This window comes from Euleptes europaea, chromosome 1 (assembly GCF_029931775.1).
Source record: "Euleptes europaea isolate rEulEur1 chromosome 1, rEulEur1.hap1, whole genome shotgun sequence".
NCBI lineage: Eukaryota > Metazoa > Chordata > Lepidosauria > Squamata > Sphaerodactylidae > Euleptes > Euleptes europaea.
In genome coordinates, this window is record NC_079312.1 from 75,440,819 (window position 1) to 75,460,768 (window position 19,950).

At 46.0% G+C, this 19,950-nt stretch overlaps 1 protein-coding gene across 1 annotated transcript in view; it reads right to left on the reverse strand.

Moving 5' to 3' along the window:
• Positions 1-19,950, reverse strand: part of BSN (bassoon presynaptic cytomatrix protein) — a 253,495-nt gene that overhangs the window by 22,967 nt on the left and 210,578 nt on the right. Inside the window, exons 4-5 of the mRNA XM_056852460.1 lie at positions 17,840-18,283; positions 1,613-8,476 (exon numbers count right to left, since the gene is read on the reverse strand). Of these exons, the coding sequence (XP_056708438.1) occupies positions 1,613-8,476; positions 17,840-18,283 (7,308 nt within the window). The remainder of the gene's footprint in view (positions 1-1,612; positions 8,477-17,839; positions 18,284-19,950) is intronic.

Here is a 19,950-nt window from a genome sequence, read left to right on the forward strand (position 1 = left end):
TGGCAACCTGAACTGCAGATATTTAGTAATGCTTGAAGATGCTCTCAGGCAGCTATTTTTGAAACATCTGGGCAAATCCAACAATCTCTTATTTCAATAATTCAAATGCTAACACCAAGACTAGGTAAGCAGTAACGATTTAGTTCCCAGCCTTAGAGGTGTCATTAGATATTATAATGTCAAATGCATACATTGGTTAATGGCCCCTCCAGTCTAATGCATCCCACTCCCTTCTTCCTCAGATTACCCATGGCACTACTTCACTACATGAAACTGGATGGTTTAGTTATTTGGGGAGGGGCAGAACAGGGGTTGTGTTTGATAAAAACAATAATAGTTTGTCAACTGTACAAAACCAACTCTTCCGCCCAAATTCTTCCTCAAATGGCATATTAGTTAAATGTGATGTTGCAAGAACTCAGTTGTATGGTGTTGCATGTGTCCATTGGCTTGTTCAAACTGGGATCTCAGCTGCTACCTAAGGAACACTAGAATGTTGGAAATATGTAGCACAAGCAAGTCTCACACACATTAACTGTGTACATATTTTGCATGCACAGTGGCCTCATTTAAGCAAGGCACTGAGTGCATGCAAAGTTACACAGGTAAGGTTTTCTGTCCCACAGAGTCAGCCTATGTATAGAGATCAGGGGTTTCTTTCTTAGATTTGTAAAAAAAGAAATCACTGAGGAGGGTGAGTTGATATTCATTTGGGGGAATGTAGGAATGTTTCCCATTGTTGTCTATGGTAGGTACCATCACGGAACAGGTTATGATAATTCCCAAACGGACATCTTGTTTTTGTGTGCCCTAATGAAAAGGAAAGTTTCTCTGAGATGCCTTTTGGGAGTTTTGAAGCAATTTAAGAACACATTTTAATCAGAGACCCATACAGATATTTTTCTTGGTTACCACTAGATGGCATTGCAGAGAACACAACTTTACTTCGCTTCTGTTTCTTCGTGGAGTTGCAGAGAAGTTGCAGATGAGGCACAGCTTTGATTTACTGTTTTTAACTTGGTTGCATTCAATATTTGATTGTTCACATGCCACAGATTATAAACATATATTAAGGATACAAAAGAGAGTGCTGTAATGGGGCAAACATAATTTATTTTAACTGAAGAAAGTAGACACTCTACTAAAACCACTGATTACAGAAGTCTCATAAAAGTACATGCACTATGGAATCCCACTTTGTATTTATGACAAAACCAGTAAGGATGCTATTCAATTCAAAATTACACGGGACATCTAAACTCCAGGACATTACCTGCAGTGCCACAGGAACAAGGTAGGATGATCCTCTGAGATCTTTAGCATGCCTGGCTTTCATTTTTTTTTTACTTCTTAATACCATAATTCTGCTTATTTGGCTCCACTTATTTCCACCATTTTTTAATGCCGGTAAAAAAACAACACCAAAATACCAAAAAGGTGTTTTTTTTTTATTTTGACATATGCATACCCCTAATGCACACCCCTAATTCATAGTTCCAAGTAGTCACACCCACCATGCTGGCCTAGGAGGAGAAGAGTTTAGGGTTGTTTAAAAGGGACAGTAGAGATTCTATCAGACCTATCTCAATTGTAAGTCAAGAAGCAGCCTTACCTGGCTTCCAGCAAGCAATGTATGCTGATACAAGGAAAACCTGTCCTTTGCAGACTCCTCTGATGTTGGACTGATGGGCTTGGGATCAGATAAGGACCTCTGCATGGTTTTGATTGGGCGAGGCAGAGTCTGCTGGCGCTGGGCAGAGTCAGCTGTGAAGTGCTTCTGTGGGGTCACATGGGCTTTGTTGAGCCTTTCACTGGTTGTGAATGATGACTCTAGCAGCCGATGAGGGGAGATGGGAGAGACTGGGGAGTAGAGCACCTGGGGCGATTTGGGAGGCTGGCGAGAAACCAGTTGAGACAAGGAATCTGTAGGCAGGTGGGACTGGTAGCCAATTTCCAGAGGGTCAGGCTTTTTCTTCGCTAGCGCTTGCTGTCGGACTACATGTGGATCCAGGGGACCTGTGCTTACAATTTGGATGTTGGAGGAATAAGGCGTAATTGTTGTAGGCACGGTGAGCTGAGGGACCACAATGCCTGGCTGGGGCTGAGCTTCTGGCTCCGTCTGGCAGGCCAGGCTCTCTCCTCGTTGGGTCTTCTCAGGGGCAGAGATGTACTTCACTATCTCCACCCTGGGGTCAGGAGTGGTGATGTGAATGGAGGGAGACACTCTGTGGAGCTGGTCGGGTTCAGTTTGCACGGAACAGTCGCTGATGGTTTGGATCGCTATGCTGGCCATGCCTTTTGTGGCGGAGTCTTGTTTGCTCTCCGCTCCGGAGTCCGAATGTCGGGTGAAGCGGGAGCGCCGCCGCCGCACCGGCTGTTCCCACTCGGCATTATCTTCCTCATCTGTCTGAACACTACAGTCAGTGCTGCGCCGGGTACGGCGCCGCCGGGATGCATAGAAGCGCTCTTCACCATCCTCCTCATCAGTCTGTACACTGCTGTCTGTAATCTTCTTCACAATGTACGGCTCGTGGCCAGGCTCCCTGTCATATGCATCCCGAAGACGCGGCATAGAGTTACGCTTCTTAATGCCTCGACTGGTTTCCCACTGTTCTTCGGTCTGCAGTGACATTTCAGAGGCTGAGTTGGTGAGGGGCCTCTGGAGCCCGACATAGCGAGGCTGTGCTTGCCCATCTTGCCCTGGAGCTGCCGTAGCCATGAAGGGTTGGCTTGGAGGTGGCCAGTACTGCCCATTTTGAGCCAGGGTCCTTTGCATTTCTATGGCCATCTCTGACGCACCCTGGGGAGGGATCCTCCCTGCCTGGTCACCTACCGGAGGAAAGGCGGGTTTTTGCCTCTTCTGTTCCTCTAACTGCTGCTGCAGCTGTTGCTGCAGTTGCTGGATCTGCTCCAGTTGCAAGCGCTGTTGGGCCAACTGTTCCCGCTGCATAGCAAACTGGGCGTGGCGCTCCTCCTGCTGCTGCTGCAAGACCTGGTGCTTTATGGACTGCAGTTCCTGGATCTCCCTGTGCATCAGCATCTGCTCCTTCTCCCTGTGCCTCTGCAGCTCCACACGTTCCCTCTCCAGCTCTTCGTGGAGCCTCAGCTGTCTCAGTTTCTCCAGCTCTACTCTCTCCCTCTCAATCTGGAGGATGTGCTCTTGCTGCTTCCTCTGCCTCTCTTCCTCCTTCTCTTTCTCTTCCCTTTCTGCGGCCCCTTTGCTGGTGGCACTGGATTGCGGAACTTCCACTTGCTGTTTTGGGACTGGTATTTGTGGTGGTTGCTGGGGTCCTTGGCCGGGCTCCCTGGTAGTAGCGGGCACTCCAGAAGTTGCGGCGGGAGCCTCCTCTCGGGTGACAGTGCCTGTTTGCTCGGGCCTTTGCACACTAACAGCAGTTGGAGCTGGAGGCTTGGAAGCTGGTGCCGAACTTACACTAGTGGCAACAGTGCTAGGTTCAGTGGTGCTAGCAGGCTTTCCCAAATACATTGGAGATTCCATCACTGATGTTGTTGGAACCGCTGGGAGTCTGCTGGGCACCGGATAGCGATACAAGCCTTGGGCTGCAAGGGGCATTCTTGGGGTAACTACAGGCACTCTGGTCAAGTTGGACAGAGGGACAGGTGTGATGCTGCTTGGCGCATATGGTCTATATAGGCCTCGGAGCATAGGTCGTAGCACAGAAGCTGGCTGGGTGGTTATGGGAAGGGTTGATGCTATTGGTGTATTAATGGTTGAATAAATCATGCCATCAGCAGCTCGTACAGTGGCTGTGGAAGGGAGTATCTGTCTGACGGCTCCGATCCTGGAGAGATTGTACTGGGCTAGGTTTCCAAACCCTGGGCGAGTTTCAGGAAAATTTGGATTGTACATCATGTTTGGTTTCATGGCACCCTGCTGAGCAGAGATGCTCCCACTCCCTCCTGGCCCAGCACCAAGAGCACTAGGTCCATACTGGAGAAGATCTGGGCTGTTTGTGTGTCTGCCCCCATACTGGTCCATGGAGTTGAGTGCTGCGCACATTCTGCTGATTTCACGAGCTGTAGTGGCGCTATAATGAGCCAGGCTGGCTTCCTGAAAATTAGCCAAGTCTGCTCTTGGCGAATACCTATAATCAGAGTATATATTAGAGGCTGAGCTATATCTTCGCATTGGGTATGACTGGCTTAGCAAATCAGTGGGCTGTCTGAGGTCAGAGAAAGAGCCGTACTGCATCCCTTGCCCCATATAGCTTCCCTCCGTAAAGCTGACGCTATATGAATGTTTCATGGTTGTTAAATCCACCGCCGAATCTCCAGCAGGGGAGTGGAATGACTGTTCTCCTTTAACTGGGTAATAGTTCAAACCCATTTCAGAAAGGTTGGTGTCAGACATGGATGAATACAACCTCCCAAACAGCCCATGTGGATAGAACCTGTGTTCGTCATAGGGGTTAGCCCCCGGTCCTGTTTGTTCTCTATAGGGATATATCTCGGATACCTCCTGTTCCCGGTTTCCATAGTACTGGCCACTGGGTTTGCCAGCATGAGCTTCATCCCCAACGTTTTTCTCTGGTAGCTTGGAAGAAGGATTGAAAGCTCCAGTGCAGCTGCCTCCAAATGGAAATTTGTAGACCACGTCGCAACATGGCACTTGGCTTTCAGGCTTCATCCCAGTGAGATCAAGAGCGTTGGGAGGAGGTTCATCTTTGATGAGTTTTGTGACAGGGCCTGGGGCTATATCATCCATCTGCACCATCATCACTTGGGATTTCTTGCTTCCAAGGGAAATCGGAGGAGACTGGGTTTTCAGTTCCACTGGCATCCCTCTATATACTTCTGAGCCTTGATCCTGAGGGAACGGTCTGGGAATGGCACTAACAACATTCTGTGCACTACTGGTCTGAGTGATCAGAGCATCTTTTTTCATCAAAGGTGTCATTTGATTGGGCAAATTGTACCTTGCGAATTTCATTTGCTGTGGGCCCACAGCTTCGGGCCGGCCTCCAGAAGCAGGCATGCTCGTGCCGCTCATAGCTCCTCTGAAGGTGCCAGTCTGAACTGCTTGCTCCACTTGTTTAACATGTGTCAGGCAGACTGCGCTCCCTGTCCCTTGACCAAAGTCCATTCTGTTCTGGAAAGGGTCTCCGTAGACTGAAGGTTGCTTTGGCTGAGACACAAGCATGGAAGAAGCAACAGTGATGCTGACTGTCGTGGCTGTGCTTATGATTGCATGAGGCTGTTCCTGAGCATTGAGATTGATGATTAAGGGCTGGATGGCTGTGGACTGCCGACTTGGCGACTGGTCCATCGTGAGACAATATTTTCTGCCTTCTGCAGCAAGGGATGTGAGATCCATGCCTTGGTCCGTTATAATGATTGGAGTCGACTTTATAGCAGTCCGCAAATCTACAATATTACTGCCAGGTGGTCTGGGTCCAGGTTCTACTCTAGATGTCCCAGGAATGGATGATATTCTGCACAAAGAAATGTTCTCTGCAGGGAGTGTTCCCCAGCTGTACACACCAGAAATGCTGTCAGCAGCAGCTGTGGTTTGCACTTTCTGCATTGCAGCACTAGAAGCAGAGGCTTTTTCCAGCACAGATTGTGTCTTTGTGTAAGTGGACTGCAGCTGCTCTTGCTGGAGTTGCGCTGCATTGGTTACCGTCTGACTGTAACTGTGCATTGTTTGCTGACGGCCCTGTCTAGTCGGAGACGAAGCTGGCGAAATGGAGGCGCCTGCACCAATTGGCTTAGTTTGGATGGCTACATCCGATGCTAACGTGATGACCATAAAGGGGGATTCTTGCGATGACTGTTGCCTAGTGAGGCGGGGAGAGCTAGATCGGTGGGGTGTTTGTGTTCCTTGGGCTATCATAGGAGAAGACATCGACATAGCAGTAGTAGTGGGGATATCATATGTGATAATTGTGCTATGTGTTTGAGTGGAAAACTCAGCGGTTGATTTAGATCCAACCCCTGAACTAAAAGGCACCCCAACTCTTGGAGCAGCATGAGTGGGACTTTGAGTAGGAGAGGAAGGGGAAAGTGGGGGGCTGGAGCTTTTGAAGAAAGAATACATTTTAGGTGTTGACATAGAAACATTTGTCTTGCTCTCTGTCATACTTTGCAGTTTATCTCTTGCTGATGGCCCACTGATCTCTGTAACACTCTTGACTCTGGTGACATTTTCTGTTTGAGAGCCATAACTTGCCGTTCCTTTTGTTTGACTATAACTTCGGCTAGTGGTGGACACAGACGGCGCATCTGAGCCACTTAAAGAAGTTGGAGAGCTGTAGACTCGTGGTGCACTTACAGGACTGGAAACAACAGTGGCGACTGTGCTAGATCCTTTAGCATATGTATAGGGCGTTGATACACTCTTTGAAACTGAGCTGGGCGCAGTAGGCGAGCTGTGAAGTTTTGGGTGCTCATGACTCTCTTTTGCAAAATGCTGAGTGACTCTAACATCAGGGATTATTCTGTCAGTGGTGCTTTCAGAAGATGAAAAGGAGACAGGAGCAGATAGCTGCGTGGGGCTTGTCCCAGGAGTAAGCGGGCCACTTTCATAAGCACTCTCTGCATTCAGAAACTGCTTTTCTTGATAAGGGTCTTCCCTCCCTTTCTTCTTTACTTCCTGTTCCATAGTCAGATCCAGAGAAGAAGACTGATGCATCCTGGAAATATTCTGTGATGTCTGAAGGATTTCTTCATAAACTGCACCAGATTTGGAAAGTTCATTCTGGTAGTCAGACTGGGAGGAATCCACATTCCGGCTATCAAAACCGTAGTCATCGATATATTGGTATTCAAAATTATTTTGGCCTTCTGAACTACGATAGCCTACTTGCTGGAAGGTGTTGCTGTAGGAGACACTTTGTTGGGATGGTTGCTGTTTTTGGAACATCTCTGCCTTCCTCATCATCTCTTCATAGGCTTCTTCAGCACTTTTCAGGGGCTTGCTGGAAGGGTAGCCAGAACTAGAAGTTTTTTCTGTTGGAGAGTAAAGGGACATAAATGTTGGGAGATTGTATTCGCTGCCAGATTTGTACAGCTTGGAGGCAATGACATCAAATCCCTCTGCTTCTGAGTCGACAGATGGTGAGTATTCTGAACAGGAAGACCTGTGTAACTCCTCCATTTCTGCAGCTTGCCTCAGTTCCTCAGTGGGCGAAGCATCCTCAATGGGGGAGAGATTGCTAGGTGGAGTTTTGGATCTCTCTCTCCTCCTCTGTGCTCTCAGCTCTTCTTTATCTCGTTTAGTTTTGCGTGCCGTACTTCGGATACGTTGCTGTTCCACCTCTCGCATTTTTTCCTGCTCTCTCAACAGCTCCTCTTCCTCACGCAGCTCCTCTTCCTCAGAAGAATCTTCTATGGTTGGAAGCAGAGGACCATGCGAGCGATGCCGAGCTTTCCTCTGCTGTTTAACCTCTTCCAGTCTCTGCCTGCGGCTAGGGCTGCTATCACTGTCCTCCTCCAAGGAAGAAATGGAGGTGGGAGAGGTTCCTGATGTGTAACTGGGTGTTGTGGCTGGCAGGGTAGAGGAATATTCACCCCTTGATCTGTCTTCTGGGGAGCCTGTCAGACTCTCCATCTCCAGTTCAGGTTCTCGATCCAGGCTGATATCTGTCTCCTGGCTAATTTCCATGTCTCTTCCATAGTTGTTAGTGCTGTTTAACTCAATGGTCTTGAAACGTCGCAAACCTCCCTGAGATGCAGTCATATCATCACCCTCTGTACTTTCCAACTCTTTACTTTCTTCCTCATATATACTGCCAGAGCTATGAGGCAGACGCCTCTTGGTTGAGGCAGCCTCCCTGCCTTTTTCAGAGTCAGGCTTGTGTCCATTTTTTGCAATGCTGTATTTTACACGATCATATTCCTCCTCCTCCTCCTCCTCCTCCTCAAGGTTATCTTCTTCTGCACTCATCTCCAGGAGCTGTCTCCTCATGAACTCTTCATCAGTCATCTTGGGTTCTCTGGCTTTTTGCCTAGTTGGTAGAGGGGAGAACCCTCCTCCTTCACTGCTGTCCTCCACATAGTCATGGCGCAACTTGCTGCCAAAGTCATCTGATGACTCTGTGCTCTCCCTCTGTTCTCTCTGGTTCTCCCATTCTAAAGAGTCCTCATCTTCTTCCATGATATCTTCAAGCTCCTCATCAGAATCAAAGGCTTCTGGGGTGATGGAAAGGGACCGAGGCCTCTGTCTCTGTCTCTGTTCTTCTCGTAATTCATGGTATGTTTTCCCCCTATCAGTTGACTCTTGGGTCAAGCCTTTTGACTCCAACAGGGGGCGCATGCTGCTTTCTAGCTTAGTGAGTTCAGATGGACTTGGAGGGCTCTGCTCTACAATTCCTGTTTCATTCAGCTGCTCCTCTTCTTGCTGCACCAAGCCTGTGATCTCACTCTGGGAGCTGGAGATCCCATCAGATGAGTAGCCAGTGTCACTCAGACTTTGGGGGCTACGGGACAGGTCTGAGGGATAAGGCTTACTGGATTCCTACAAAGGTAAAGGAAAAAATCCATTAGATTCCATGATAACAATCCACTATAAATACGGTTTCCAGGCAGTGCCTGGCAACTGGTGGGGGGGCTGTGGGAGGGCAGTGTCCTAGGAGAAAAATTAAGAAGAAAAATAAAGCCTCATCAGCTTACAGGAAGTTCTTACCATAGAGTTCCTAACGATTCCCAGAGGTGCCCTTTGTCACTTCTAGGTAGTGCTAGGAATCACCAGGAACTCTATGGTAATAATTTCGTATAAATAGATGAGACTTTATTTTTCTTTTTAATTTTTCTCAGCGGCGGCAACGGAATCTGTGAGCGGTGGATTCCCCACCCGCCCCTAGGGCTTGGCTGCCCTAACGATAAACAACTCACTTTATTTGCTTTAATCTCTAGTGATAATTAACTTGGAAGTGGTCTACACATGCAGGAGCTTGAGATGGTAATGAGATGACAGGCTGCTGAGGCGGCAGAATGAACTGTACCTCTTCAGACTCCTCATGGAGCATTCCACATCTGAATGTTTATTTTTTTAAAAAAATCTCCCAGTAAGCAGAAAACAAGCAAAGAAAGCAAAAGGCTAGGCTAGCACACTTCGTGGTGTGTTAATTTTTTATTTGCATATAGTTTTCACATGAGGGAAGCATTAAAAGTTGACCCCCTCACCTGCAGTCTGAAGTGGTTCAGTCTATTCTGCCTCCTCAGAAGTCCCAAATAGGGTTACCAACCTCCACACGGGGCCTGGAGTTCTCTCTGAGCCTATCTCCAGACCTCAGAGATTAGATCCCCTGGAGAAAATGGCAGCTTTGGAGTGTGGATTCTATGGCATCACATCCCCACTGAGCTCTATCCCCTGCTTAAACTCTGCCCTCTCTGGGCACCATCTCCAAATCTCCTAGAATTTCCTAAGTCAGAGTTGTCAAGCTAGAAGTCTATCACCTCATTTTGCTGCATGTATGCGCCAAATCCCGTGCATTCTAGATAGACTATAAAGCCCTAAACAATTACTAAAGGCCAAGAGGTGAAAAATCTGCGGTAATAGTTTTAAAACCCACATGAGGTTGGCTCCTAAACTCAGGGTGCAAAAGAAGTGATACAGTAATTTTTAAATTCTCCATTGTACTCTGACCCTCAGCACTCTGACGTCAAAGAAAACCTAAAGCATGGCGGGGGGGATAAACTGGCATCCTTACAAAATGAACATAAGAAAACCGAAACATTATACATTTAATTAAAAATACTACCCTGCCAAGTTCATGTCAGTAAAATGAGAATGAGCTTGCGCCTGTCCAGACAATCAATTTATAGCCCAATAAATGAACAGTTGTTACTCAATTGTTGCAAATGTCATTCCTCCAGGTAGCGCTTCTGTTGCAGGGAATACTATCTTTTCCTGGCATTTAAATGACATCCTGTTGTTGCCAGTAAAATGTGTTTCTTAGAAAATTGCTCTAATGGTAATTAGTTATTCATAGTAATTTATGCAGTTTCCTTTTAAAAGTCTTGTCTTATACAACTAGATTTTCTTTTTCTTTAAAAATTAAATGGCGTTGGAGCACAGCCCACGTTCCCAACCCTGGCATTAATGCTGCATATGTCTCTTGGTGATGGGTCCTGATTTTCAGCAAGCCCCCAGGGACAGGCAAAACATTTGTAAGATATAAACAGCTGGCTTTGCAGATTTAGAAGTTTGTGCTCTCTGCCCTCAACCCAGGGGCTTAAACTGCATTGTCTTATCGGCTGGTTCCTTCCTTTTTAAATAAAGACATCTGGCTTGCCCAAGGCTGAGCAATTCCAAAGTTGTGTGATCTAGCCATTTTCATAGCCTGAAGTACAGTGAAAATAACAGTCAATTTTTCATTGAGGATGAACATTGTTATGGAAGTCTAGCTAATCTGTTCAGGCATGTATTGAGGATCAATTCTCAGTTCAAAATATTTCATGTTGACTGAACTGCTTTTTGGATTTCACACATCTCTACAATGATAGCACAGTAACTCACATGATTGCTGTTCAAATTATAACGTTTTTAATGTTCAAAGAAATATCACCTCCCACATTTTCCAAGGTGGGAGACACATCCCCTCCCCCAAGGATGAAAACTGGGATGCTATGTTTTTTTGAGGCAAAAAATATAGTAATTGTTTCTCAGTCTTGACTGTGGGCCATGCTAATCTCCTGGTGATAGACTATCCATGAGTAAGGTTGCCAGGTCCTTCTTTGCCATTGGCGGGAGGTTTTTGGGGCAGAGCCTGAGGAGGGTGGGGTTTGGGGAGGGACTTCAATGCCATAGAGTCCAATTGCCCAGGCGGCCATTTTCTCCAGGTAAACTGATCTTTATCAGCTGGAGATCAGTTGAAATAGCAGGAGATCTCCAGCTAGTACCTGGAGTTTGGCAACCCTATCCATGAGGACTGATTCACATGCTACAAGAAAAGCAGAACTCCTCTTCGTCTACATTTGTCTCTGTGGAAAACACTGTAAAGTGTGCCTGGTACTTCCAGATATGGGCTTCCTCTCCACATGTTATAGTGATCACGAAACACAATGGACAAACAGGAAGTTCTCCTTCCCGCAATATGTGAGGACTGCATCTGTCCATAGGAACAGGAATGTGTTCCAGACTCACAATTCAAATCAAATTGTCAAACCATATTAAAAAGTCTATTTCTCATGTTGAAGACTTGATCAACTACATTTAGAAGTTCAAACAAAAAGTGCACTATGAACAACAATTGTGATGCATTCTTCATGTCATTTGTTAAATCTAGGGTTCCACAAGCATGCCTGAACTGCAGAATAATGCATTTTAACAGTCCATTCCAATGCTTTTGAACAATTCTTAAAATAACTATAACCATACAAATATAAGAATTCCCTTGCTTGATCAGATCAAGGTCCATATAATCCAGCTCCCTGTTTCCAATAGCTGCCAGGCAGGTGTATCTGGCAGTCCATAAGATAGACCTGATGGTAATTGTATCATATATTGTTAATCCTCAGCCCTTCATACAGTCTCTCTGATAATGAAGGCACCTTCAGTTCTTATGGTTGACAGTCATTGATAGGCACAATTTTCAAAGTCAACACATTTAAACTTGTTCATTTGGATATCATTTATACAGATGTAAAAATCACTGAGCCAGCTAATAATGAAATATTTAATAACATCTGTGAGACAAATGTATGCTCTGTGAAACAAATGTATGCTCTATTGCCTGAGTCTCCCAGCAGCTATTGAATTTATGTGCACAGCTTTTGACATGCCCAAATATTTGTCAGTACATATCTTAGGGGAAAAAAAGATAAGATTAATTTTCCAGAACATCAGTCAAAACCCAACATAACAAAAACCCCAGCCCCTCAGATTAAGCTGTAACCAGCTGTTCTAATGATAAATATTCTCTGGTTTAGAAGAGTGGCGGACACATGGTCAAACACAGCATTTAATATCCTTCATATCGTTCAGAGTTAGGTGATATTGTTAACAAGGGGAACTACCTCCTGGTGGGTAAATAAATCAAGTACTAGAGCTGATTCTGACAAAGTTGAGAAATGATTATTCTCCTTGGGTCCTCTAGCAGAGGCTACTTTAAATTGCTTTATACCATGGCTGTCACCAAATGGTGAGCCCTTTGTGTGCACAGGCTCATGGCTAGGATTGGATGATGCTTTCCAAGCCACAGCAATGGTTAAAACGTGGTGGGGGAGGTGCCTGTTGTTTGGTGGTATGCCCCAAATCACCCAATCTACACAGGAAGTTAGCCACTGCACACAAATGATTCCCATAAGGTGGAAAGTTGCCTAACTGAGAGATTTAAAACAGACTTACTGGGGCCATTGGAATTATCACCTATTTCTGTGGCAGGTTCTTTACATCAACCCATCACTCTCCCTGCAGGTTTACATGTAGCATATAGTTAGTTCTAAGTACAAAAACATGTTTACTCAGAACACAAAACCTCTCAGGCAAATCTGCAGTAGAGATATAACATGGCTGGCCAAACTCCTCTCCCCAAACCTCCATCCTCTCCTGGCACCCCCTCAAATCTCCAAGAATTTCCCAAAATGGAACTGGCAATTCTACTAGAGGTCCAGAAGGGCTCAGTGGCAGCCCGGGCTACAATCCCCATTACCAGGAGGAAAAATTAAGGATAAACTGTAGACCATGCATGAGCATATTTATAGAAACGTATTTAATTTTATCCATGTATCTACTGTCTAGATTTCTTGTGAGACTTGCTGGAGCCGATCAGAAGCAGTACCGTATATACTCGCGTATAAGCCGAGTTTTTCAGCCCAAAAAAAGGGCTGAAAAAGCCGAACTCGGCTTATACGCGGGTCAATACGGTAGGGTAGGATAGGGGGGAGGGGGGAGGAGGGAGAGGAGGGAGGGGGGAACTTACCATTCTCACCGCCGCCGCCAGGCCCGCGATGGTTCCTCCGGCCGGCAGGGGCCTCTGCAGGGCCGGCAAGGCCGCCCCGCCCCCGCCGCCGGCCTTGTGAGGGTTCCTCCGGCCGGCAGAGGCCTCTGCAGGGCCGGCAAGGCCGCCCCGCCCCCGCCGCCGGCCCCGCGAGGGTTCCTCCGGCCGGCAGGGGCCGGCAGGGGCCTTCTGCAGGGCCGGCAAGGCCGCCCCGCCCCCGGCCCCGCGAGGGTTCCTCCGGCCGGCAGGGGCCTCCTGCAGGGCCGGGAAGGCTGCGCCGCTGCTGCCGCCGCCGACTCTCCTGGTGAGTAGGGGGTTCAGGGGCTCTTCCCCCTCCCCCCCTTGAATGGCACTGGGATCGGGGTGGGTTGGGGTGGGTTGGGAGGTCCCGGGAGGCCGGCGGGAGGGCGACCTGGGGCAGGGGCAAGATCTTCCCTGCGCTCTAAAATGGCGGCCGCCATTTTAGAGCGCAGCTTTACCAGAAAAGGGAATTTCTTATTGACCCTCGGCTTATACGCGGGTCAATAAGAAATTCCCTTTTCTGGCCTCAAGTTTGGGGGGGTCGGCTTATACTCGGGTCGGCTTATACCCGAGTATATACGGTATTAGAGTAGCAATTTCAAGCAACATTCTGAACAGCTGGGTAGGGTTGCCACATGTCCCCTGGCAACCTGTGGGGGAGGGTCGGGTGGGGAAGTTATCATTGGCGAACTGAGGCCTAACCCTCATGTTGTCAGCGACATGCCTACATCACTTCTGGCGCTCACCAGAAGTGACGTAACTGCGTCACCGATGATGTGGAGACACTCTGGTATTTCGGCAAAAACTCTACTGTAGAAGCCATTTTTACCATAGTGTTTTGGTCCAAATACCAGAGTGTCCCCACATTTTCAGCAACATGATAACAGTAGGGCTGGAAGTGAAGTTCCCCATATCTTTGGCAATGTGATGACAGTAGGACTGGAAATGATGTTGGCACATTACTGACAACATGGGAGCTAGGCCCCATTTAACAGGTAGTAAAACCCCTGCCTGCTGGTTGAATGGCACCAAAGGGAGAGGGCCCAAATTGGGGGATCCCCTGCCCCTGGTGGGGTTATGGGAACCCTACTGCTTGATCTGGAATTGCAACTGATCGCCGGACAATAGAAGGGTGGGACTCTATAGCTTTTCTCCTTGCCCCCCACTCAGGCTCCAAACCAGAAATGTAAGGATGTGAAAGACAGGGTACAAAAAGAAGTGAAAGGACACCAGTCTACCCTCCAGTTTTCTGTAGTCAGGCAGCAATACAGTTACTAGGGAAACACATGAACAAAATCAAGATGAGGTCTATAAAATTATGCATGGTTTGGAGAGAATGGACAGGGAGAAGCTTTTCTCCCTCTCTCATAATACTAGAACGCGGAGTCATCTGCTGAAGCTGGAGGGCGAGAGATTCAAAACTGATATAAGGAAGTATTTCTTCACACAACACATAGTTAAACTGTGGAACTCCCTGCCCCAGGATGTGGTGATGGCTGCCAACCTGGAAGGCTTTAAGAGGGGAGTGGACATGTTTATGGAGGAGAGGGGTATTCATGGCTACTAGTTAAAATGGATACTAGTCATGATGCATACCTATTCTCTCCAGGATCAGAGGAGCATGCCTATTATATCAGGTGCTTTGGAATGCACGCAGGATGGTGCTGCTGCAGTCGTCTTGTTTGTGGGCTTCCTAGAGGCACCTGGCTGGCCACTGTGTGAACAGTTAGCTGGACTTGATGGACCTTGGTCTGATCAAGCATGGATTTTCTTATATTCTTAACTTGCAAAGTGAAACTTTTTCAAGTAATTTGACGATACAGAATTAGGGTTTGGAATTGGAAAAGGCTGCTATAAAGCAGACCTCTTCTCAGTATCAAACAAAAAGCAATTGCACAGAGAGCTGGGAAATTAGCTGCCTTCAAGAGAAAAATTGTAATGTTTCAAGGAAAGGTTTTTTCTTTCCCCTTCAAACAGGACCTTTGTTTACTCTCTAAGGGGTTTCAGAGATCACTCTCACAATAGAATAAAATGAACCACTTCTGCCCCAGTAATTCAGCTACTTCCAGCAGGCTGCCAGACTCTATAAAAAGAGCATGAGGATCCTCTCCCTCTTACAGGCCCCTAAGCAGGACCTATTGCTTCTGCTCCTGTGCAGACTCACCCCCTACACACATCTTGGGCTACACCCATGCAAATACTTTATGGACATTCCCTTAGATGGATAATGAAGCCGTTGTGTTTGGAACACAAATTCCACCTCCGACTTGGTCTACAGAATCCTTGGAACAGCAAATGCCCCCCCCCCCAAAAAAACCAATTCAGAAATCATATAGCAGTTCAGCTAAGTGCTATGCTTATCCCAGGGTCCCAGTAAGTGTTGTGCTAACTGCCACACAATCTGCAGCACTAAGATTTTTTAATCATACAGGACTTGGGGAATCTATAACTAGAACCTGAGTTGAGGAAGGAAATTCTCTCTATGTTCTGAAAGATATTTTTTCAGGGCCTGGCAATTTTCAGGGCTTGGCAATGAAGCTTTTTTTCAGGGCCTGGGAATTTTGCACAGGGAACTAGAGAGATAAAGATGAGGGAACCTACTGGACAGCTCCATAAATAAAATCCTGTTTTTAATCAATGCTGCAATCAAAATATTGGCAGCAGAATGGTTCTGTATAATTGAGGATTCCCACAAAGCCATAGCCAAACAGGTGGTGTCTTCTATGCTAATACTTACTCCTAACTTGCTGCCTGGGGAGAAGAAGGCCTACAGCTACAATAAAGTGAAAATAGTCCATGTGCAGTTAGAATATATTCTACTAAAAACAACAGCAAGAACCCTTATAAAAATCATTTTCTTTAACAGCAGTAGGGTTGCTAGGTCCCTCTTTACCACTGGTGGGAGGTTTTGGGGGCGGAGCCTGAGGAGGGCATGGTTTGGAGAGCGGAGGGACTGCAATGCCATAGAGTCCAATTGCCAAAGCAGCCATTTTCTCCAGGTGAACAGATCTCTATCGGCTGGAGATCAGTTGCAATAGCCAGAGATCTCCAGCTAGGACCTGGAGGTTGGCAACCCTAAACAGCAGAAATGTCCGTGCACAGGGTGGGCCTCTGGGAAATACCTTGGCTCTCTTGGGAGATAGTTTGAGGGTCCAGTGAGCAAACTTAAACTGTGCGGTTGCTGAATATTGCGGGTTCATCTTTAGCACTATTTCTTGCCTATTTCCTTCTTGTTCTGTCTGTTAGTGTCACTCAGTTTCACCTTTGTTTGTTTTTTGTTCTGGACTGGAGCATCTGACAATAAGCCACTGCAGATGGCACCTAACAGAAGGGCTGACAACCTCCAGGAGGGACCTGGTGTTCTCCCAGAATTCTCCCAGAATGATCTCCAAGCTACAGAGATCAGCTCCCCTGAAGCAAAATGGGGGCTTCAGAGCGTGGTTCTACGACATCACATCCTTGCCGAGCACCCTCTCCTTCACAAATTTTGTCCTCCCCAGGCTCTACCCTCAAATCTCCAGGATCTTCCCAAACTGGAGTTGGCAACCCTACTTAACACTCTTGCACTTTCAGTCTTTCCCATGAAACTCCGCTAGCTCCTGATCAACCCATAGTTACCCAATACGTATGTAAGTGCTGTGAAGTCACAACTAACTTATGGCAGCCCCAACGAGGGGTTTTCAAGGCAAGTGAGAAACAGAGGTGGTTTTGCCATTGCCTTCCTCTACAAGAGTCTTCCTTGAAGGTCTCCCTTTCAAGCACCGACCCTGTTTAATATTTGCGCTGTAGTACATTATTAGAGTTCAGTGTTATCAATTTTGTAATATTATAAAGCAAATATCCTGATAGTCCTACATAGTGTGACTGTATGAGAGTGGCTCTGTTCAAACAATACACTTTCTTTAGTTGCCTACAGAATTTGTTTTCCACCTTCAACATTTATTTTTTCCTACCCCTCACATGGCAGAAACTAAGAGCCAAACTAGATGTTTGCTCTTTTAAAGAGTTGGGTCTGGGTTCCCTGGACACAACCCAGGTTCCCCGCAGCCATGCAGCAGCTTGTGGGGAATGGCTATTAAAAATAAAGCAGGTGGAATGCTGCCATAGGTGGGGGGAAGGGCTCTTGCCCTCCTCAGCCATTTGCCACCCCAAAAGAGCCTGGTGGTGGGTTGTTCCCTTTTTTTGATGCTCCACAGAACAGAATACTCCATGTGGAATTTTACATCTCTAGTCATGATAGCTAGGTACATTCTCCATGATCAGAGGCAATATACATATGGATTTCAGGTGCTGGAGATAAAAAGCAGAATGTTCTGCTTGTGAACTTTCAGTTGCATCAGGCTGATGGCTGTTGGAAACAGGATGCTGAACTAAGTGGACCCTTGGTCTGATCCAGCAAGACAGCTCTTACATCAGGATTAAACCACTGCATTATAAAAAGATCTATAGTAAATAGTTCCCTGTGTTATTGCAAAGACTATAAACTATGTTGTCCCAAGAAAGCTTTCTCCATTAATCAAAGAAGAAAGGAAATACCATATATTTTTTAGACAAATGTATCTGTAATCTAGAGACGTGCAGATAGTTTTTTCTGCCCTGGGCAACAACCTGTCATTGCCATATAGCAAATTGCTTCTGAAACCCGAGGATATTTTTAAAATGTAGCAGGGGCAGTGAGTAGAGTGGGGTTGCTGCTTGGTAAAAGCAGAGAAAGCTAAAAGCCCCACCACAAATGTGCCATTTCATGTAGTAGTGTTAAAGAGGTCTGTTGGATTGTAGCCCATCTCTATTACCTCCGTTCTGACTGCTAGCTAAAATCACTTATATAAACTGTCGCCCTTTGGCTGGTAGGGTAGGTCGTCGCTCAAGAAAATAAGATCCCATAAACCATACATGTCCAGCGAAATGATGCTTACCTCCTGGTCTCTCATTTTTGGAGATTCTGATATTATCGCGCTGTCTTTGACATCTGCTTCTGGTTTTGTGGCCATACTTTTCCCCTTTGGCAATGGACTTTCAGAAACTTTTGGAGGCTGTTCAGGAAATCTGGAGAGTGGCTTTCCTTCTGATGGAGCAGAAGGCTTTTTTTCATGGACAGTGGTTGGTAATTTGCTCTGTTCTGAAGTCCTGAGTTGTTTTGCTTGTGAAACGTGCCTGGTCGGAGAAGCTGATGCTTCATGTTTCTGGGGTGTGACTTGCTGGGGGGCTCCTCTCTGCTGCTGACCGATTCCACCAGGTTGGTGTCGAGGGGATCCAGTTGGCTGTTGCTTTGGAGGGGGGAGTGGCATTGGAGCAGGGTCTCCTAGGCTTCCTTCTAGCAGCCTCTGAGTTTGGCAGTTCAAACACAGCCATTCGTTTTTCTGAAAATAATAATAATAATAAATTATGTTGTGCCTACAAATTCTCACTGAAGCACATTTTTATTTATTTATAGCCCACCTTTCTCACTACGACTCAGGGTGGATTACAGAATATAAAGCAATACTGTCAGACACCACGAGACAACAAATGAGCAATGCTGTAGGTTCAACGGAGATTGAAATTTAATTCAAGGATCCACAGGAATCAAATGCAAGTTAGTCCTTTCTATTCTTGATAGATAGGATTATTTGTCACTTCTCATTTTGTGGAGGGGACTAGTTTTTGTAGTCCCAAACCAGCATGGTCTGATAGATTACGCCATGCTTAAATTTTGCTTAAAGTCCCAACTCAGCCATGGGTTTGTTCACTAAGAGGCCTGGGGGAAGTTACTGCAAATCATCTTCCACTTCCAGTGTGGCAAATAGGAGTAGTCCCCCCAAGATGGTTGCAAGAAGAAACAAGTATTATAAAGAATTTTGAACCTAAGTATTAGATACTTAACTTCTAAAAACAATTATGACTGAATTGGCATTCTAATGATTTAATTTTCTCCTACTGTCATACACAGACGTATCTTTTAGCTCCAAAGGAAGAGCACTGGCTACTTAAGATACCATTGTAAAAAACATACATTGGCCAAATGGGTTTAACATGGGAGACACCATGCCTGAAACATTTACTCCCTCTGGTCTGTGGGAAAGCCAAGTAAGACTACAGATAGCAATTATGGAGTATATTAAAGCACCATAGAATGTACTGAAGGACTTCAGTAAATACTTGTTACTTATGAGATTGAAGTATAATAGAACTTCTTGCCTTGTGAGGATTCACTATCAAGTCCATTGCTACATGAATGGAACCAATCAGTCCCAATGGCATAAATTGCATGTTTTTTTCTACCAAAGGTATACAACAAAATGACCCAGGAAAATAAGCTCAGACGCTATAATATAAAATCATACTAATAGGACAATTTTCAGCTGAAAAAATCACCTGTAACAAAATGTCTGTGGGTTTTAAACAAATCGAATTATCCAGGCACTTTCTTCTACTACACATGAAGAGACAATCTCTCCTGGTAAGTGGAGGTTGATGGGTATGTTCAAAGAAGAGTTGAATCCTATACTATGCTCACAGAGGTGGATCTTTAACCACCCTTTCTTTACCCCAGTCACCCCCCCCCCAGCTAATGCTCGTGTGGGGAAGCCTAAAAAATGCAGAGAGTGACAAAGGGTGGCTATTATGTGGGGTAACTGGGTGAAATCACCTCTCCACTATCTTGCACTTCATAGGATCTAACCCTGTTTTCTTCCCTCCTACAGCTTATAAAATTGAGATAACCCGTTAGTCACAGTACTGGATTGATGACATTCAAGAGTATACATTTCTATTGAGAAATTTGCATTATAAGAATTGCTATGAACTTGTAATACTTATACGTTGGAAATAAGTTTCATTCAGTAAAGGGCCAATTTACACATTATGATATGGTAATGATGTAGAATGTTCCCATAGTGGCGATGCTGACCTCTGAGGGAATATCCCATGTCGTCTGGTCATCACCTGTATTTACTAGCTTTAGATTTACTAACATGGTGTGGGAAGATATTTCTCAGTGGGAGATATTTCCAAGTAAACATAGTTCAGATCAGGTTGTGAAAAATCT